Here is a 20,499-nt window from a genome sequence, read left to right as displayed (position 1 = left end):
TTAACAAGCCCGTCCTAGGGCACATGGCAGTACAGAGGCAGGGCAGCTACCTCGGCCCAAGTTGTCCTCAGGCAGAACAGAAAGTGAGGCTCAGAGCACTATCTCAGTTCTAGGCAAGACAACAGGATTGTAGCAGCTTTCTCTTGACTGACTGGCAAAAGGGTGGCATTAAACAACAAGCCAAACAGATATCCATCCTTGACGGAGACCCTGGCACGTGCCAGTTGATTCTGCCAATTTTTCATGGACGGAAAGACCGAGCAGAGCAGAACGGGTGAGTCTCTGCAAGTGGAAGAAGTCTCTCAAAAGGGGTTGTGTTTCCTAAAGGGCGCTCCAGAAGGGCTGTACTACTTTTATCCGGGAGAAAACACTCTGGCAGTGTAGGCACGGGAGGGTGTACGTCTGGAGTCATTTCAAGGCTTTTTCCATCTTGCCTGATGTGACAACAAGGAAGGGTTTGTTCGTTTTATTTATTTATTTCCCATTTTGAACGATTTCGCTTTGCCCCTCTTCCCCCCTTCCAGCCACTCGGGTTTGGGTTTTCCATATGACTCATAATTCCTTCCGAAAGTGGAGTCGAATTCATAAAAGTGGTGGAAGCGCGAAGAGGGGGGCGGGGGACGGGCTAGGAGCCCCAGGGAGTCTTCACTACCGACATTCCCACTCAGCCCCCGGCGCGAGCGGCGGCTGGCCTGGGGAATCCAGCCTGCGCTCTGCCGGCGGGGATACTAGCGAAGCCCGGGCGGCCGGGACCGGGTGACTGGGCGGCGGGCGCGGGAGGGTCGGCGGCCGGCGGCGCTGCAGCAGCTTCGGCACGGCCGCCGCCGCCCGCGGGCGCGAGTGTACGCGGGTGTGGAAGGCCGGCGTGCGGGCCGCGAGGGGTGTGCGCGCGTGAGGCGGAGCGGGGCTCGCCCCTCGCCGGCGCCCGCCGCCCGGCCGGTGATCGCTCTCCGGCCGTCTCCAGCACCCTCGGCCCCCCCACGGCCGTTGGTCTTGGCGGGGGGAGGGAGAAAGTGAGAGTCGGTGTCATCACCATCCATTGTCAGGAGGGGAAGAAATTGGAATCCAGCAGCGGCGAGCAGCAGCTGGGCGGTCACATCTGGGAATGCAAAGCCGACCTCCCCCGCCTCCTCCTCCGCCACCACCGCCTCCTCTCTCACCCGGGATCACTTCCGAAACCACTTCGCCTTCAGCCCCTGCCTCGGCCAGAGGTTTCATTTTTAACTGAATATTTACGAAAGCTGGAAGCGTGCGAGGGGGTGGGGTGGGGTGGAAAATAGCGGCTGCTTCTTTTCCAGGGATTTATTTAATGGGGATGTGTTCAAGGCAAGAGCGAATTCGGAAGGATATCGACGTCGTGATCCAGAAGTCCAGAGCCGAGAAGGACTGCCTGTTTGCAGGTGAGTTCTCGCCTTTCCAGAGCCTCGGACCCAGCGCCAGCTTCCTCTGTCCGCCCGTCACCCCCCTGCCCAGTTTTCTGGCCGCGATGTGTGTGGCTGGGGATGGGGGGTGGGTTGCACATCCCCATTCTGGGGTTCATTTGGCAACAGCTGCTGCAGCGGGAGCGGGAGCCAAAAGGGGGAGGGGGCAACAGCCTCTCTCCTTCTCCCCTCCCCCCGGTCTGGGGCGGTCACCAGCTTTGGGGACAGAACCCTGGTGGCCCCGAGCAGGGGTCTAGGCAAGGAGCCGTGCATGGTATTTTTAGTCCCCTGTGGACGCCTGGAGCGTCCGATCCCGCCTCCGGGGTTTCAGCAGCAGCAACCCAGGCGGCTGATAGGACCCGCCGGGTTTGCGCAATGGGCTGAGCGGCGGCAGCCAGGAAAGGAGCCCGCTGCGCTGCGCGGCGCTGGCTGGCTGCGCCGGGCGCCGAGGCCCCCCCACGGTGGGCAGCGTTGGGCCGATCTCCGGTCGCTTCGGCTCCCTCTAGTACCTTCGACTGGCAATGTCATGCCCCGGAAAAAGGAGAGATGCCCTAGGTCCCTAAGGCGCCCCGAGCCTCTGCTTGGGGGTCGTCTTTCGTCCATTTTGCTCCCCCTGGAGGGGGACAGGATTTTGCTCCCCGAGCCGACAGCTCAGCGGGGGCCGCTTCCGGCAGCCCGGACCGGGAAATTCCCGCCGTTGCCATGGCACCCGGCACTTGTTGCGGGGGGCGGCCACGCGCGGCACCCGGCTCGGGGTGCGCAGCATCCCCTCCGGCACCGCTCGGAGAGGGGAACTCGGGGTTCTCCAGCTCTCGCCTCCCGCCCAGCCAGGCCTCCCCTTGGCTCTATCAAATAAATAAGGGGTCCGAGTCAGGACGAGGGTTAAAAATCCATTCCAGGGGGTAGCTTTTAACAAGACTTTTCGTTTCAGATTTCAGATACTCAGACTCCACCTTTACTTTCACCTACGTTGGCGGCCCCAAAAGGTATTTATGTGTATAGAGTTGCTTCATTTCCTGTTCACAAGCTGGTGTTTCCTTTGTTCTTAGCGTGTTCCGTGTTCGGGTGTTTTTTTCTTCTTCTCTTTTTGTTGTCGTTTAGCCACGTCCCAAGCCTGAGGTCTCTCGATTTTAAATAGCAGAGGGGAAATAAATAGGTTTGATTCATGTGTTTCTAAGATCACGCCACGGGCCAACAACAGAGCTCTCACACTCTTCGTGCTAAAGATGTTCTACAGTAGTACCTAGCTCTTGAGCCTTTAGGGTTTGACATAGGCGAATGCAAAACCAGAATATTGGGCATAAAAGACATAAGATGTCACAGAATAGTTTGGTCACATGTGATTTTTCTGGTGAGCTGGGGCTGCACATTTCTATGTTTTTTTGTAGGTTACCATAAACATGTAGTCTGCCAATTCTCCATCTTTTTTTTTTTTTATAAAAGGAGTCCTATTTTGGTTTTCATAGAAAGAATTTGGAAGTTATATGTAGCTGGAATGTGTAAACTTCTTTCTGGAGGAGGAAGAATGAGAGATGCATATGTTAATACTAAGTTGTTAGCAGTGTGAAGTAAGCCCAAATCCAATTTTGTGTTTACCACTTAGAGATGAAATTAAACCATTAAATATGCCATGCTGTCTTCACTTGTTAAGGTAGAATTTTTACCCTGATAGACCTTTGGGGACACAGTGGTTTAAAGCAGTGGCCACATCTGAGAACTGTCAGAGATGTAGCTTTGCTGTTAGAACCTGATATTCAATACTGTTTGATCATATTCCAAAATATCTTTTAGCTAATGGAAACATTTAGGAACATATAAATTGCAAAAGAAGCTTTCTTCTGTAAATACATTTTTAAAAAGCTTGGAATTAATGTGAATCTTAAAAATGCTTAGGATTTGTGTTGCAGTGTACATTTCAAAAAAGCTTGCATTGAAATAGTTATCACATTTCCCATAGGCACAATGTACCTAACTGTCAGGATTGGTATATTGATTTGATTTACTAGTTGAAAATATAGCATATGTAGTATGGACTTTATTAAAATGACAATATTTCTAAATTTTCCATTGTATTGTTGCTTTTGAATAAAAAGAATATATTAGAAGAGATTCAGGCAAATTAGCACTGTTCCTACACTTACTATCTGAAGGATGCTGGTGTATGACTAATAATCGCTTGAATTGTTTTAATAGTTAAAATTATGCTATGCAGCCCACTGAAAACATTTCCTATGCTTCTGGGTTGATACCTGCTTGAGTTGTCTGTTTCACAATTGTGGTTCTCATGAGAGGTGTGGACTGGGAAAGCCCTGGGTAGGCTTTTCAACTAATTAGCTTTATTATTAACAGTAAGATACTTGTTTTGGCCTCAGTTTACTTATCTGTACAAGAAGGGGATGAACCTTACAGTTAATCACTAAGATCTGTTTGCAGTAAGATTCTTTATCAGGAAACTACTGAACTAGTGTTAACACAGTAAGAGGTGGAGAAGTTATAACTGCCTCCAGGAGCAAGGCCTGGAGATTGGGATGGATAATTGCGATAACATCAGTTTTCAGTGTAGGAACAAACACCATGGCTGCTCGTAAAGTAAGAAAACACCATGGCTGCTCGTAAAGTAAGAGATGTTTCCTCATCTATGTTATCCTCCTAAAGGATAGTTTTTTCCTTGCTTCCTGATTTAAATAACAGTTCACTTGCATTTGTAATGTGGAATAGTCTGCTTTTTAAAGACTGTTGTGAATTGTTGCTGTGATTGCTTTGTCCTTCCAAAAGCTTGCTCTATAAACCAACGTATAAAAGATTGTTTTAGTACTGTAATAATAATACCTTTAATATTACCCCTTTATGGGTTTGTAGCTAATGGCAGAAAATAAATTTTCTGAAAGAAAAAAAATTGTTTGCATGAACTACATTGTCTATATTAGAATTTGATACTTGTTAGTATTTCTCATTGCTGTGTGTCATCAGGTATTTAAAAATGAAATAATCCTTTGCTTTGATTTAAAATGCTTATCGACTTACTATATTCAGTTGATAGTGTCATTTTGGATTGTTGTTGTTCAGTTCCCAAGTCGTGTCCAATTCTTTTCGACCCCATGGATTGCAGCTTGCCAGGCTTCCCTGTCCTTCACTATCAGACTCATGTTGGTTAAGTTGGTGATGCCATCCAGCCATCTCATCCTCTGTCACCCCTGTCTCCTCCTGCCTTCACTATTTCCCCGCATCAAGGTTTTTTTCCAATGAGTTGGCTCTTCACATTAGGTGGCCAGAGTATTAGAGCTCCAACTTCAGCATAAATCCTTCCAATGAGTATTCAGAGTTGATTCCCTTTGGACTGACTGGGTTTGATCTCCTTGCTGTCCAAGAGACTCTGAAGAGTCTTTTCCAGCACCACAATGTGAAAGCATCAGTTCCTTGGTGCTCAGTCATTTCCTGTAAACTAGACTTATTTTCCTGATTAAAGGAAGGTGGAGATCTTCTGGAGAGATAGTCCATGTTTATCTTGAATTATACTGTGCTATCATTTCATCTAAACCATTGAAAACATTTATGTTCAAGAAATGATTTCAAAAATAATTTTCAGTTTCAGGTTATATATAAAACTTAATCTACTGTTTCCTCTCTGACACTGTCCAAGAATAGTTACACTTTGTTCTGAGGCAGAAGTTGATTTTATATGTTACTCTTCAAAAAAGAAATAATACTGAAAATTTTTTTCATATAATTTTGTGTGTGTGTGTGTTTCTGTGGATAAGAGGACATGCCAAGAGGCCAGCGTGTCAGGGCTGGCCATCGGCCTAGTAGGTTGGCCTTTCATTTAGAGGTTGTGAGAGGGGCAGAGTGCCTTTTACATTTGCCCTTCTATCTGTGTGGACTTCAGGTGAGGTTTGAAGGGGAGCAGATAGTCAGCTAGAAGACTTTGTTCACTTGCTTTTCCCTCGTGGGAAAATTCATGGAATTATTATTATCCCCAGCTTTGTATTTGGAAACTTGAGGCTCAGAGAGTTTAGAGAACCGGCTCAGATTTCCTCAGTTAATGACGGAGCTTCCACGTAAAGCCAGTTCTGTCACACTTCTGAGACCTGGCCTCTTTTCTATACACTAGTGTTCCCAGCCTCTTTGAACAATCTCTTGAGACTCTTGAACATCAAAAAAATGATGCAGCCGTTTACCTGAGAGTTGTAGTTTTTGCATCATTTGATTGAGAAACAATGAGAAAAGAAGTGTTAAATGTTAAGAATTGATTATTAATGCAATCTACATATGCTTGAAAACTTGGGGTATATATATATTGGGCAAGGTTAATTCATTGTAGCACTGATCCTTACAATGCTTCTGATTCCTGGCCTCCTGGGAAGAACTCCACAGTCGTTGGTAGTCCTGGGCCTGCTGTGGGCTCCTCCCGAATGCTGCCTCGCAATTTCACGGGTGTGCTAAAAACTATAAACCAGGAGCCTCAATTGTATACAGTTTGTAAGCTGATGCAAATTCACTCCTTCCCTATACTTTGTCATGCTGTTTGTTTACTTTTTTCTTTCTCCCTTATGGTTGGTAGTAAACTTAAGACCAGAGATTTGGGGCTCTTGTCCTTCACCTCACTTGCAGTTAGTTGTACAGTCAGTGGTAGAAGAAACAGAAGGGGCCAAATGAGTGGGGACAGCTGCTGAGAGGCTGGGGAAGCAGGCTGAGTACTTGGGGCCAGAGGTTAAAGATAGAGAGTAGGGGGAGCCCTGAAGGAGCCTGGTCATGGACCCTGGTAGGATTCCCTGACTGAGCTTTTAGCAAGGAAGGTATTGTGAAGATATACCTGAGGTTTTAAATGTTGATTGTTTAAGAAAAGAAAATGGAAAAAGAGATGTCAAAAATAAAATTAAATTAAAAACCACATGATTTCTCCGTCTTCTATTAACATTAGCATTTATTCTCTCAGAATTTTTCTGTGTCTGTCTGCATATAAAATGTACACATCCAAAGACTGTTGTTATCCTCTCGAGACCTCACTGTTTTTCACCCAAGAATATAACATTAATGTCTTTCTTTTAGAAAGGATATGAGAGTAAAGAAATACTTAATTGAATTAGGAATTTTCCAGTCAAGGAGTGTGCATGATAAGAAATCTAATATTTATTTTACAAATTATTAATAAATTAGAAATTTAATGTTTGGTGGAATGTTCAGAGTTGCCTGTGAGTTTACACCCTTTATTGTGTGTCCGCAGCTTTACTTTTTTGAAGTAAGTAATTTTATTTTTGGCTGTGCCGGGTGTACATTCCTTTGCCTAGACTTTGTCTAGTTGCAGTGAGCGTGGGGCCACGCGTCCTTGAGGTGCACAGGTTTCTCACTGCGTGGCTTGTCTTGTCCTGAACAGGCTCTAGGTGCACAGACTTCAGTAGTTGCAGCGTGCAGCCTCAGGAGTTGGGGCTCCTGGGCTCTAGAGTGCACTGGGGTTAGTTGCTCTGCAGCATGTGGGAACTTCCTGGGCCAGGGATCACACGGGTGACCGCTTCATTGGCAGGTGGATTCTTATCCACTGCCCCATCAGGGAAGTAAGTCCCAGATTGACAGGTCTTCTGGCTGGTGGAAAGCAATTTCCTAACCCAAATAACCAGGTATAGGGATACTCAGATAGTTCAAAAAGCCCCCAATCTGGTGATATCACTGAGGAATGGAATTTCTTATGAATCCAGAAGTTGCTTACTCAAGTTATAAGCCCTATTATCTGACTTGTTCAAATGTTTCCAGAAGACAGATAATGCAGTTTTTTAGGATAATAGAGAGTTATGGGGGCTGTGGTACACTGGAGAGTTTGTTTTTTTCAGAGTATTTATTTCAGTTACAAAAATCAACACCACTCTGGTGGTCAACCACATCTTCTGGGGATCCTAATCTGCTGGGGCTCCCATTGCACAGTCCTTTACTGATGGGATGCTATGGAAAGAGGCAATCCAGTTGATTGCTAAAGTGCATTTGTTTTCTTTTGAGTTTCCTAGAAAGGAGGTGTGTACATGTGTGCAGGAGTTGGGGAACTGGGAGGGTGGAGAAGTAATTCCAGCATCTCAAAAAAGACTCATCAATTTTCACTATGCAAAAAGTACACTAAAATTTTGGAATATGTAATTATTTTGAAACCTTCAAGAGCTCCTGAAGGTGTCAGAATGAAAAGAATGATCATTTTTAAAAAAAATAAAAAAAATTAGAATGCTTCTCTTACCAATGGGGACCTGTTTTCCATAATTTTTGATTATATCAATTATTACCCAAAATGATATTTTTTTTAAAAGTGTGTTTGCTGGAGCCCTGGGAACCTGCCTTGGAGGTTTGGGGTGACTGGTGGAAGGGAGTGTGAAGGAAGCTGAATGAGTGAGAGCCAGGCTTTCACATCCCTTTGTAAATTACAGCTGCTCTATCTAGCTTTTTCTGTTCCGGTATAACATTTTCTTTGAAAAATGTTTCATTGGTAAATGAGTTTTAAAACCATTGACCTAAAGTAACCACCAATTTAACACAAGTTTATTGTACCTTATATATTAAAAAAAATTAAACTCCATTTATTTCATGGATTAAAATAATACTGCTAATGATATTTATTGGGCATGGTCTCACCTACCTTACATCCTGTATTTGCAACAAAGAAGACCAATAGGTATTTTGTCAGCTGTTGTACATTTTATAGCTAAAGAAACTGTTGGGTAGTTTAAATAGTTTATGGTTAGTAAGAAGCTGAGTAGGGATATACTGCAGTATAAGTCAGTGTTTTTGTGAGGTTTTAAGGGGCATGGGTTGAACTGGCCTGACTAGAATAGCTGGGAATGTTTGGGCCTGGGCAGGGATTGCTTTTGCTGGTAGAATGTCTGCCAGGGGCAGTACTGAAAATCTATTGCTTGACAGGGCAAGTGCCCGAGCCCAACGCTAAGCAGTAATGGTAGGAAACTTATCTACATAGACTGTGGAATTCTTGTGCAAATATTGGGCCCATCTAATTTAAATTCCCCATCATCTCTTTCTGCAGCATTGGGGAAAAAAGAAAAAAAAAAGGCATAAAAGTGAAATTTCATCAGTCTGAAAAATATTTTGTAATTCTCTGCACACATTTGCTTTTGGATGGGTTGTGCTGTAATAGATAAGTATTGCTCTAGGACAGCTGTCACTGACTTAGTATGGAATTTTAATCAAGTTATTGATACGTAATCTTTCTTTTTTTCATTCTCTAAATTTCTGCAATCCTGTCTCCCATGTGCCCCCAGGAAAGACTAATCAAAATATGTTTTTATTAATAAAACTTGTCATTCTTGTCTTATTGTGATCATACTTCAGGTTTTCTGTTCAGTTATCTCACTTCATTGCTGGGCAGTTCAACCCAACACATGGAAACATTTCCTCCTTTGAAGAAGCTTCTCTTCCCAGCCTTTCCCCTGGTCAGCTTGACATCATTTGAGCCTGGTGTGGGGAACCTCGGTCTCAGGTTTCATGTATCCCACCTTCTTCACCTTCTAAGCTCCACCAGCTCTTACTTTGAAATCATTGTTGGCACCTTCATCGCTCCCCATGTCTACACTTGGTCTGGGTCCTGATAACCCTGACTTAGGTCAGTCACTTTGAACCAAGTGACTTAAAATACTCGATTAACAGCTACTCACCCATCCAGTTCATTTATACCTGAACTCTTTAACTATGTATTTAATCAAAGCACTTACCTGCTCAGAAGCTTTCAAATGCAACCAAGATTTTCTCCAGATTAAATTTAATTCCCATTCTTGACTCTCAAAAGTGACCTTTCCCATCCATTCATATATGTTTCTCAGCCTTCCAAATGCTAACTCACTGCTGTTTATTTATTGACCTCATCTCTCTAATTAGCAACAGTTTGTATGAACTCAGTGCATTAAGCATATATGGCTCTTCAAGGTTTATTGATAGATAACATCTGTGTTGCATAATATTCTTGGTTTGGCTATCAAGATCATGGTTTTTATTATCACAAAGACTGATTGATTTCATCTTTCCTTTGACCACAAGTGGCATGTCTGTGAAAATATGTAATGTGTTCACACAGAAGAGGATAGAGGGAGACCCCGAGTGGAACAAGTTGAGATTGAGAAGACAAAAATGAAACCTGAGGAGGGTGGGTGGGATGAGAAAATAAATAGATCAGTCCCTATACTGAATAACAACAGCTGGTCTCATTTGTAGTTTATTTGCATCTTGGTGACATCCGGTTTGTGGCTGACACCTTCTTGGTATTAAATGGAGGATGCAAATGATTCAGTGTTAAATTTAAAAGGAAGACATTCACATAAGCCTTTGAGCAGTCAGATCATTTTTCCTTATACTGAAATTAGCAACCAAGATAGCTTCTTTCTGAACATTTTGAAATGTAGGTTGGAAAGACCTTCCCAATGGCCTGAAAGTATTCTTAGGATTTGTTAACCAACTCTGAAGTGCTGTAGTTATTTGCATTTTCATCACTGTTTTGTTTAAAAAACAAATACAGGTTGTTATTAGCCAAGATTTAGTTGTAAAATATTTCCTGTGTTTGAAGTAGAGAATTGAGCCAGAGACTAATATAACTAGTTTACATTTGCTAGACTTTCATATCTATGCAGAAAAAAAAATCAGGCAAAATTGGAAAACAACAGACCAAAATACTATTAAGGATAGAGCTGTATAAAAGAAATAATAATAAGTTGAATAAAATAAGTCACACAAATAAAATCAGTACTTTAAGAACTAGAACTCGTTTTAGCATAGTGCCCAGAGTATAGTATTTCCTAATATTTCTTAAATGATAATAATATTTTTCCTATGTGGTAGCATTTCCCAAACTGTTTAATTAGCTGTTAGATATGTAGCCAAATATGTCTGGGAAATGCTTAGTTAAACAATATTAAAAAATTTTAATGGTTGTCTTCTTAGAGGCTTTTATATATTAGTGTGCATTATGCATACCCAAGAGGTGAATTAACTATTCAGGGTTTTTCAGACTTATTTGATTACAGATCTGGAACATCTCAAGAGAGCTGTTTTGTGGAAAACACTTTGGCAAACTCTGAGTCCTATTCATTAAAAAGTTTTTGAGTAAACAACAGTATAATATAAATGGAAATTGCCGATTCACACTGAGCCCCAAAGAATTTATTTGCAGTCATTTTTACAGAATTTGCTTTATGACAGGGAAAGTCTTAGTTAAAGGCACTTGGCATTTCATGCCACCAACATTTCTACATGAGGACTTCTTTTTCTGGGCTGCTCACTCTCTCCTTGGTTGTATTGAAGTCATTTATAATGAGAGCTCTCATCTATTCTTCTTTATGAAAGCACTGAAGTTAGCAGGGCCCTCTCTGGCACATGATTAAAAGTCAGCCTTTTAAGGACGCGTTAGAGGTAGATAATGATCCTGTGCAGCAGAAGGACTCGTTATGTCCTCTTAGATTCTGCCACTCTGACTGCAGTAGAGCTTCTTAGTGAGCCATCTTTGATGGAATATATATTTTGGGAGAAGTTGGTGGTGAGAGAAGACTAGAATTTATCTAAATGTTTCATTTCTTTGACAAATTACATTTAATAAATCAATGAAGGTATCTATTTTGTAAAATCATTTTCCTCCCAGTGACTATATGAGAAAATTACTTGAAGGAGTTTTCAAACATTTCTCAGAATTTTTTCAACACTAGCCTGGAAATAAACTCTCTCTTCTTTAAAGAGCATTAGTCGTTAAACTTCAGGCAGCCACACATTACTTTGGGCTTCCCAGGTGGCGCTTGTGGTAAAGAATCCACCTGCCAATTTAGGAGATGCCGGAGACAAGGATTCAATCCCTGGGTCAGGACAATCTCCTGGAGGAGGGCATGGCAGCCCACTCCAGTATTCTTGCTTATAGAATCCCATGGATACAGGAGCCTGGCAAGCTACAGTCCATAGGGTCGTGAAGACTTGGACACAATTGAAATGACTTAGCATGCACACATGTTACTTGTGCTAACATATGTGTGGAGAATGAATTGTCTGCTTTAAAGTGCACTCCTGGGGACAGAGGGTCAGAGTATTCAGAGTGTTCTGTATTCAGAGTGATTCATGTTAACATTAGATGTTTTTTTCTGTACTAACTACTGTTGTGATTCAGTGGAACCTCACACATACTGAGAATCTAGTTCTAGGTTTCTCACTTGGAAGTTAGTGTGTAAAATGTTAACATTGAATTTGTAACTGTGACAATACATTTATTCACCTACATGTATTTGTATCAGTGATCTTCTTCGGAACAAAGTCATCCATATTAGCATGTGGGAGACCTAAGCAGAAGGCTAAAATCTGCTTCCTGGATAAAAGCTGGTGCAGTCATCCTTTCTCATTAAAATGCACCACAGCTAGATATGCAGCAGGAAAAATACAGGCCCTCCAGCTGAAAAGCAGTCATCGCTTTATTATTACTACAGAATTTGATATGATGTCTATAGTGATTGGTGGTGGTGGTTTAGTTGCTTTGTCCTGTCTGACGCTTGCTACCCCATGGACTATAGCCCGCCAGGCTCCTCTATCCGTGGGATTTCCTAGGCAGGAATACTGGAGTGGGTTGCCATTTCATTTTTAGCTAACGAAGAAAGATGTTTGAATAGTTCACTGCGAGCCACATTCTTTCTTGATTCTTCTTGGATCAGCCGATCCTTCTGGGAAAACTAGCCTAGAACAGTAAATTCAGTGAGTTTCAATTAAATGATTTCAATCAGAATTGCATATTCTTCACTGAGTTTATCCCCCCACTGATGAAACTTTGGCCAAGAAAGCTTTTGAACTTAATTTTTTGAAATCATACTAGTTTGATTTCATTTGCGCTTTCTGTGTTGACTTCCTATGTCATTAATTTAAAATTTCCAGTATCAATTCTCGATGTCCAATATATAAAAAATTCTTTCTAGCTGTAAGTAATTGATAGGGAAAAATCTACTTAGGGCAATAGTTTCATAAAAAAGTTTTTTAAAAGAAATGTTGACATTTTTCAGTCTTTGGATTATTCTGGGAAATGTTACATTTCAAATGTACTTTGAAATCAGAATTCAGGTGCTTAATACTTCACAGCTATTAGAACGGCCAATATCCAGATCACTGAAAGCACAAATGCTGTTGGAGATATGGAGCGATAGGAACTGCTGGTGGGAAAGCCAAGTGTATGTCCAACCACTTTGGAAGACTGCTTACATAGATAGTTGCTTGTAAAACTAAACCTACTCTGACCTGTGATTCAGCAGTCACACTCGTTGGTAGTTACCCAAAAGATTTGAAAAATGAATGTCCACATGAAAATCTGCACATGATGTTTGCAGCAATTTTACTCAAAAGGGTCAAATCCTGGATATAACCAACATGTCCTTCAGATGGTGGATGGATAAGTAAACAGTGGTATATCCAGACATGGATTGTTTTTTAGTGCTAAAAAGAAACGAGCTATCAGGCCATAAAAAGACACGAAGTGAAGTTGCTCAGTCATGTCCGACTCTTTGTGACCCCATAGACTGTAGCCTACCAGGCTCCTCCGTCTATGGGATTTTCCAGGCGAGAATACTGGAGTGGGTTGCCATTTCCTTCTCCAGGAGATCTTTCCGACCTGGGGACTGAACCCAGGTCTCCTGCATTATAGGCAGTTGCTTTACCGTCTGAACCACCAGAGAGATCCAAAACAAAAAGACGTGGAGGAAACTTAAGTGCATTCTGCTAAGTAAAAAAGCCGATCTGAAGGGCTGTGTACTATGTGGTTCCAACTACATGACGTTCTGGAAGAGACAAAAGCATGGAGATAGTAAAAGGATCAGTGGTTGCCGGGAGTTAAAGGAGAAGGAATGGCGAAATACGTAGAACAGAGAATTTTTAGGATATTGAAACTGTTCCATGTGATACTGTATGAGTGCATATATGTCACTGTGCATTTTTGTAAATCCATAAAATGTACAACATGCAGAGTGAACCCTAAAAATAAACTGTAGATTCTGGATAATATTGATGTGTAGTATACGTTCCTCGTTAGTGATAAATATACTGCTCTGGTGGGGAATGTTGGTGATGGGAGAGGCAGTGCTTGTGTCGAGTGTCAAGGGTGTTTGGACTTCCCTGGTGGCTCACATGGTAAAGAATCCATCTGCGATGCAGGAGACTCAGGTTTGATTCTCCGGTCAGAAAGATCCTCTGGAGAAGGGGATGGCTACCCACTCCAGTATTCTTGCCTGGAGAATCCCATAGACAGAGGAGCCTGGTGGGCTACAGTCTATGGGGTTGCAAAGAGTCAGGCAGTGACTGAGTGACTAACACTTTCACACACTTTTCATGAGGAATCTCTATATTCTGCTCAGTTTTGCTGTGAATCTAAAACTGCTCTAAAACAAAAAGTCTGTTTAAAAAAATTGCCAGGGGTAAAAAAAGCAGGTACTTGCCAAAACTTTTCCAACTTATGATTCAGATCTATAGAAAGTTTAAGGATTTCTTTTTGTATTATACAGGTATATAAATTTAAATCAGGAAAGTATAAAATTAGCTATTTAGTTTTACTAAATAAAAGTGTCTTGGCACAAAACTGAAATGGGTAACCTGTGTTATGGTTTTAGCATTTAGCTAATTTTGTAAAAGGAAATCAGTTTTAAATTAGAAATCAGTTTTATTCAAATAGAAATTATAAAACTATATTAAATAATAAGTATTTTGTATTCCAGGAGATATCAGTAACTATTACAGATTTTCTTTGCCTCCAGAATTTTAGTCACCATGTGCTGTATTGTGTTTAGTCGCTCAGTCGTGTCCGACTCTTTGCGACACTATGGACTGTATGTAGCCCGCCAGGCTCCTGTGTCCATGGGGATTCTCCGGGCAAGAATTATTGGAGTGGGTTGCCATGCCCTCTTTCAGGGGATCTTCCACCCTAGGGATTGAACCTAGGTCTCCCTCATTGGAGGCGGATTCTTTACCATCAGAGCCTCCAGAAAAGCCCTTAGTCACCATAGAAATCCAATATTGATAATGCCAGCGCATTTCTCAAAACCAAGTAGAACTTGGTGCTATCAGGTATTTCTGTGGCTGAATACTGAACTTAAACATAACATATGTTTGAAACATTTCTCTCTTGCACACACATGCACATATGCACAAACCTGCAAAACCCTGAAATGACAGTGCATTTTAAGCTTTCCCCCTCAACATACAAAGATAACATTCTGAAGTACATTTGCAGACATTAAGAAAATAAGCTGCCTATTTCATTCTCTCACATACACACGTCCGCATATGGTTCTCAAAGATTGGAGGCACAGAGAATTGAATTACTTTGAAAAATTTTTTTTAGTGGGGAGGGATAGGTAAGCAAGGAGTCTCATATAATCTTTAAAAGTTTTGGTACCACATTATAGCTTTTAGAACCACCACAAACATACATAAAGTTCTTAATGATTATAAGTTTTACTGTGTTTACAAATTAATTTTAGTCTAAATATTCAGAGAGTATGAAATTGTATTTTATGTTTTTTGAAGAAAATACTGCAAATGTAGGTTAACTGATAGTTATTTCACAATTCTTTATAACCTGTAACATTACAGCATGGTATAGCACCATTAATTTGGATTATTTTAATCAACCAGTTAAATGAACTAACTTCTCAAAGTCTGGATTTTATCATCTATGAAATGGCAGTAGTTATACTGCAGGGTTTGGAGGACTGAACTACATAATAGGTTTGGAAAAGTGTGTTGTTAGTTGTTCAGTCGTGTCTGATTTTTTGCGACCCCGACCCCTTGGACTGTAGCTTGCCAGGCTCCTCTGTCCATGGGATATCGCGGGCGAGAATACTGGAGTGGGTTACCATTTCCTTTTCCAGGGGGTTTTCATGACCTGGGGCTCCAAACTTGGGTCTGCGGCATTGGCAGGCAGATTCTTTACCATCTGAACCAGCAGGGAAGCCCAGTAAGTTTGATAGGGAGACCTGAAGACTGTTCTTCGGCTTTGTGGTTTCCTAGAAGGAATAATAGGACTCAAAAGCTGTTAAACTCACTGTTATATTTTATTCTAACAAAAGGATACAGATTAAAATCAACAAAGGGCCCAGGCTCTCTGGGCAAAGTCCAAGAGAAACCAGCACAAGTTCCCAAGTGTCTGGTCAGTAGCGTCACATGGACACGTTTGCTCTTCCCCACCATGATGTGTGATAACACATGCAGGGTATTGCCAACCAGTGAAATTCCCCTGAGTCTGGTGTCCAGAGCTTTTATTAGGGGTCAGTCACAGGCATGATGGGGAAGTCATGGCAACCCACTCCAGTATTTTTGCCACGGACAGAGGAGCCTGGGGTCTCAAAAGAGTTGGACACGACTAAGCAACTAAGCACACAGGCATGATGCCCCTTTGTGACTGACCTCAGCTATTTAAATTCCAGCCACAAAGCAAAAAAACATTTGTTGGCATAACTGTCTGAGCAAATCCAAGACCACAGGCCTACAGGAACATCTTTGTCAGGTAGAAGATTCATTCCAAGGGCTCCAAGCTCATTTCCTAGGAACTGGCCAAGGGCCAGTCCTAAAGACAGACTTTTCCTGGGAATGTGCAGGGTTTGAACGGCCAGGGCCCGAGTTAACCCTTTCCTGCTGTGTCCAACACAAGACTTGAAAGAGAAGGCAATACTTGTAATTATTCATAGCACTAGCCCTGATTCTGCTTCCCTAGTGGCTCAGTGGTACAGAATTCTTTGCCTGACAGTGCAGGAGACAATCGTTCGATCCCTGGGTCAGAAAGATCTCCTGGAGAAGGAAATGGCAACCCACTCCCACTCCAGTATTCTTGCCTGAAGAATTCCATGGACCGAGGAACCTGGCAGGCTATATAGTCTGTGGGGTTGTAAAGAGTCAGACATGACTTAGTGACTGAAACAAGAACAGCAACAAACCCGATGCTAATTCCTGGAGTCTAGACCCCAGGAGCAGGCAGAATAAGGGGAGAAATGCCCTATTTGGGGTAGGACAGTTGCCCTGATTGATTTGGAAATACAAAATTTTCTCAGTTTAGAAAGGCATTAATTTGCAAGGTATACTATCATTGAATAACAACTTCTAATGAAAACTGTGTTAAGTATACACCAAAGTTAAAAAGATAGCCACAGCATACGTTCACTTATATAACTGCATGCTATTCTTTTTTTTTTTTCCAGTGTCTCAAAGTTAAAGTGTAGACCTTTGTCATTTTTAGAGTCTGAAGATTCTCTGGAATCACTGGCTGTTGTCATGTCACTGCAGTATTCCAGTGATATTGACTTGCCTTCCCCAAGTTCTGGGTTCCTCATCTTCACCTATAACTTTAGAATAGTTAGGCCTCCTTTTCTTTTAATTTGAAAAATGACAGGTTTTTGTCTACGTTTCTTATTTGCTTTACCTTGTATTTTTTCCCTTTCTCTCATCGAGTCGTGTAATTGTGAAAATTACACAACTCTGGAAAATTAGTTAAAGTATGTTTTAGAGTCACTACCAGAGCCCTCCTCTTGGCAGGTCCCTCCTACTGTCCTAGCCTCCCCCATCCGTAGAATGTCTTCATATATTCTGATACATTTGGCACTTTCCCCTGACTTTTCTGGCAGTGTCTGACCCGTAGTGTGACTGTCTCCATAGGGGGAAAAAATTATTTTAAGGCTGTGTCATAGCTTTATGCAACAGGCACATGGTGATTCTAACACAAGTGACCCAGGGGTGACAATCAAATGAGGTGAAATGTTCTGTTGAGGTCTGAGTTCTCTCTTGCTAACATTGGCAGGTAAATGTCACAACTACTTCCTACATAGTAGTTAAGAAGTTTATCCTTTGATATATTAGTGATAATAAGTTAGAAACATGAATCTTATAATCAGGGAAATCCAATAAAAAAAACAAAGACTTACTGAGCCAGTAATTTGAGATAGGCAAATAATTCCTAATTTCTGCTTCTGAATTGCCTCTTACATTTTGGTCCCAAGCAGATTTCTCATTCATATCATGTCCTTTACATGCTGGAGAAGCTGTTTGAAGAAACAGGTGACTGGAATAACTTTATGCATTCTGATAGCCTAGACATTAACATGCTTAATTGAAGTATCTGTTTGATAATTTAAATTAATTTGAAGCAATGTAATGAAGGGATTTTTCAGATTTTGTAGAGAGGCTAATTCAGGGACCAAATATTCATCACTAGGCTGACTGCCTCTGTCTCCTCCATTACCCTGCATCATTGCCCCTTGTTCTTATTTTTCACAGCACCCTCCCGCCTGCTTCCCACACGCTATGCGCTGCTTTTTAATTTTATTTTTGGACAATGACTCTCTAGGCTGTTAGGGCTTCCTGGATGGCTCAGCCATAAAGAATCCACCAGCAGTGCAGGAGACGCAGGTGTGATCCCTGGGCCGGGAAGATCCCCCGCAGGAGGAAATGGCAACCCACACCTGAATTCTTGCCTGGAAAATCCCATGGACAGAGGAGCTTGGCGGGCTCCAGTCCAAAATGTTGCAAAACATTGAACACAACTGAATGACTGAGTATACATGCATGCACTCGAGACTCTGGGAGCTGATACGCCAGGCAAAGTGGGAAATGGGAAGGGTGAATAATCATAGAGGTCATTAGTAAACCATCTGTATTCTTGCTGCTCCTCCATTCACTCTGTCCGCTTCTCTCTGTGTGCATGTCTATTTCAATATACATTTTACATGCAGAAATCTACAGTTTTTTAAGAGCAACTGTTATCACAGTTAAAACCTGGGGAAATTGATTTTCTTAAGGGAAATACCAATTGGCAAATAAAATTAGTTGATTTTTTCCCCCCTTGAAACTTACTTAAGTGTATTGATCAAATACACTCTGAAGAAAAACATCGCTGTCTCATAAAATATGTTTCACTTTCATATGCGCTCCATATTCCCCTAACTCAAGCTTCCTCTTTCTAAGGGTTATTTCCTAAGTGATGTTGAAAGCCATGTATGTGGTAAGAGGGCAGAATTGCAAAATCAGATATAAATAAAAATAAAATCTTGATATATTTGGTACAAATCCATCTGTCCCATGTCCTTTGTTAGGACCTGAGGGCATGCCTGATTTTCATAAAAGCCATGCGTCGCCATTTAAAGAAGCAAGCAAAAATTATTTTTGATACCCTACTGAAAAACACATGGATTACTTAATTGTATTAGAAATTTTGCAGATGGTTGAAATTTTATGAAATGCTGAGTTTTATCTTTTTTGTGAATTCAAAAGATAGACCCTAGTTTTCTTTTTTAAATTATTTATTTATTTTTGGCTGTGCTTGGTCTTTATTGCTGCACAGGCTGTTCTCTAGTTGCGCTGCGCATGCTTCTCATTGCAGGGGCTTCTTTTGTTTCAGAGCACAGGGTCTCAGGTGCATGGACTTCCGTAGCTGTGGCACACGGGCTCCGTAGTTGAGGCTCCTGGGCTTTAGAGCACAGACTCCACACTTGTGGTACGTGGGATCGTCCTGAATCAGGAATCAAGGATCAATATCTCGGATCCTCAGTGATCCAGGATCGTCCTGGATCAGTGTCTCTTACATTGGTAGGCGTATTCTTTACCACTGAGACACCAGGGAAGCCCAATCCTAGTTTTTCTTAAAAATTAATTTACATAGGTAGTTTCCCTAATAATAGGGTATGAGTGAGTTTTTGTTCCAACTTCAAAGAATGTATATTACCAGAGACAATAAGAATCAAATGTGTCCTGTCCTGTTAGAAAATGCTACTTTCTCTTGACATTTTAAATGACAAGAATTTAATGACATAGCTAAGTGTTCTTTTGGTTCATTTAAAAAAATAGCTTCAGTAAAATACAATTAAGCATTGAGATTTGTTCTTTCAATATCTTAATTTTTTTTTTCAGCTAAAAATTAAGTGAGTTTAGCTTTGAATCCAGTTATTCATTCTTGAAGAGCTGTTGGGTTGCTGATCCATGAGGCAAAAGTCATGTTACCATCCTGGATGTGGGTAGTCACTTATAAGCATCTGCTAGATCCTGTTTACTTAAAATCACAGGGATTAGCATTGGGTGGCTGAAAAGGAGGGTGAATATTCCTTTTTGATATCTAGAGCAGCAAATTTACAGATTCATTATTCTTACAGCTCAAATTGTCTAAGAGCCTCATATTATGAAATTTAATTTCAGTTTCAGCTACTTGTGAAGCAGTTTATTGAAAATAGAATTAAAGTCCTCATTTTGAAGTTATGGAGGAGACTCAAGAATCACAAGAGAGTTTCTTTCAACCTGAAGTTGAAAGTCTGTGAGTTCAAGGACTAATAAGTAAAAAAGTAAATGATACAGTGTGATTATTAAGGGGGAGCTATTCCTGTAGATACTGTGACCTGGTTGAGGAACATTCAAATCCTGAATCTCCCACTTTCTGTGTTCTGTCTTCCCACACCCCATTCTTCTTTTTCAGTTTCTTCTTTTTGAATATGATGTGATTGGAAACCAAATAACCACGCTTGTTAGAATCCCGTCTAAAATGGCACAGACTTCGTTCAGGGACCAGAGGGAACATAAGGACAAATTTTATGACATATTTTTTGATAGTTTAAAATGGTTTTGTATGTTTTGTTTTCTTCTGTGTTGAATTTCATGGTTACCACTGTTTCGTTGCTCACACTTACAGCTTTTGCTACAAAGCAGAGGATGAGTTGGTTAGATAGCATCACCGACTCAGTGGACATGAATTTGAGCAAACTCCGGGTGGTAGTGGAGGACAGAGGAGCCTGGCGTGCTGCAGTCCATGGGGTCTCAAAGAGTTGGACACGACTTAGTGACTGCGCAACAACAATACAAAGCAGTGTAAATGTTGCACCTATTATCATTGTCATGTTGACAGATGGCAGTGTAGGGATAGATGGTTGGAATTTTGTTGTTTGAGTTAGACTGTGCCATTAGAAATTTGTTTTCCCAAGTAACAGTATATTCTGTACTTCTCCTGAATGGAGAAATCCAGGTCTGAACTAAGCATAATTGAATGCATAACAAGGGGAGGTGGTATAGGGAATAACATTTGATGGCTACTTCCTTTCCTTATAATTTGTTCATTGTATTTTAA

At 41.5% G+C, this 20,499-nt stretch overlaps 1 protein-coding gene across 3 annotated transcripts in view; it reads left to right on the top strand.

Moving 5' to 3' along the window:
- Nucleotides 1-88: 88 nt before the first annotated feature.
- The window catches only part of PARP8 (poly(ADP-ribose) polymerase family member 8), a 196,041-nt gene continuing 175,630 nt past the window's right edge, over nucleotides 89-20,499 (top strand). Inside the window, exons 1-3 of one of the 3 annotated variants that reach the window (XM_061393566.1) lie at nucleotides 89-274; nucleotides 1,299-1,400; nucleotides 2,353-2,407. In XM_061393566.1, coding sequence (XP_061249550.1) covers nucleotides 244-274; nucleotides 1,299-1,400; nucleotides 2,353-2,407 — 188 coding nt within the window. In that variant the 5' untranslated portion in view covers nucleotides 89-243. The other 2 variants (XM_061393565.1, XM_061393567.1) reach the window with 2 other exon arrangements.

Source organism: Bos javanicus, chromosome 20, assembly GCF_032452875.1.
Source record: "Bos javanicus breed banteng chromosome 20, ARS-OSU_banteng_1.0, whole genome shotgun sequence".
In the NCBI taxonomy this organism is placed as follows: Eukaryota; Metazoa; Chordata; class Mammalia; order Artiodactyla; family Bovidae; genus Bos; species Bos javanicus.
The sequence above is the reverse complement of the archived record's forward strand: the minus strand, read 5'-3'. Positions and strand labels throughout refer to the sequence as shown.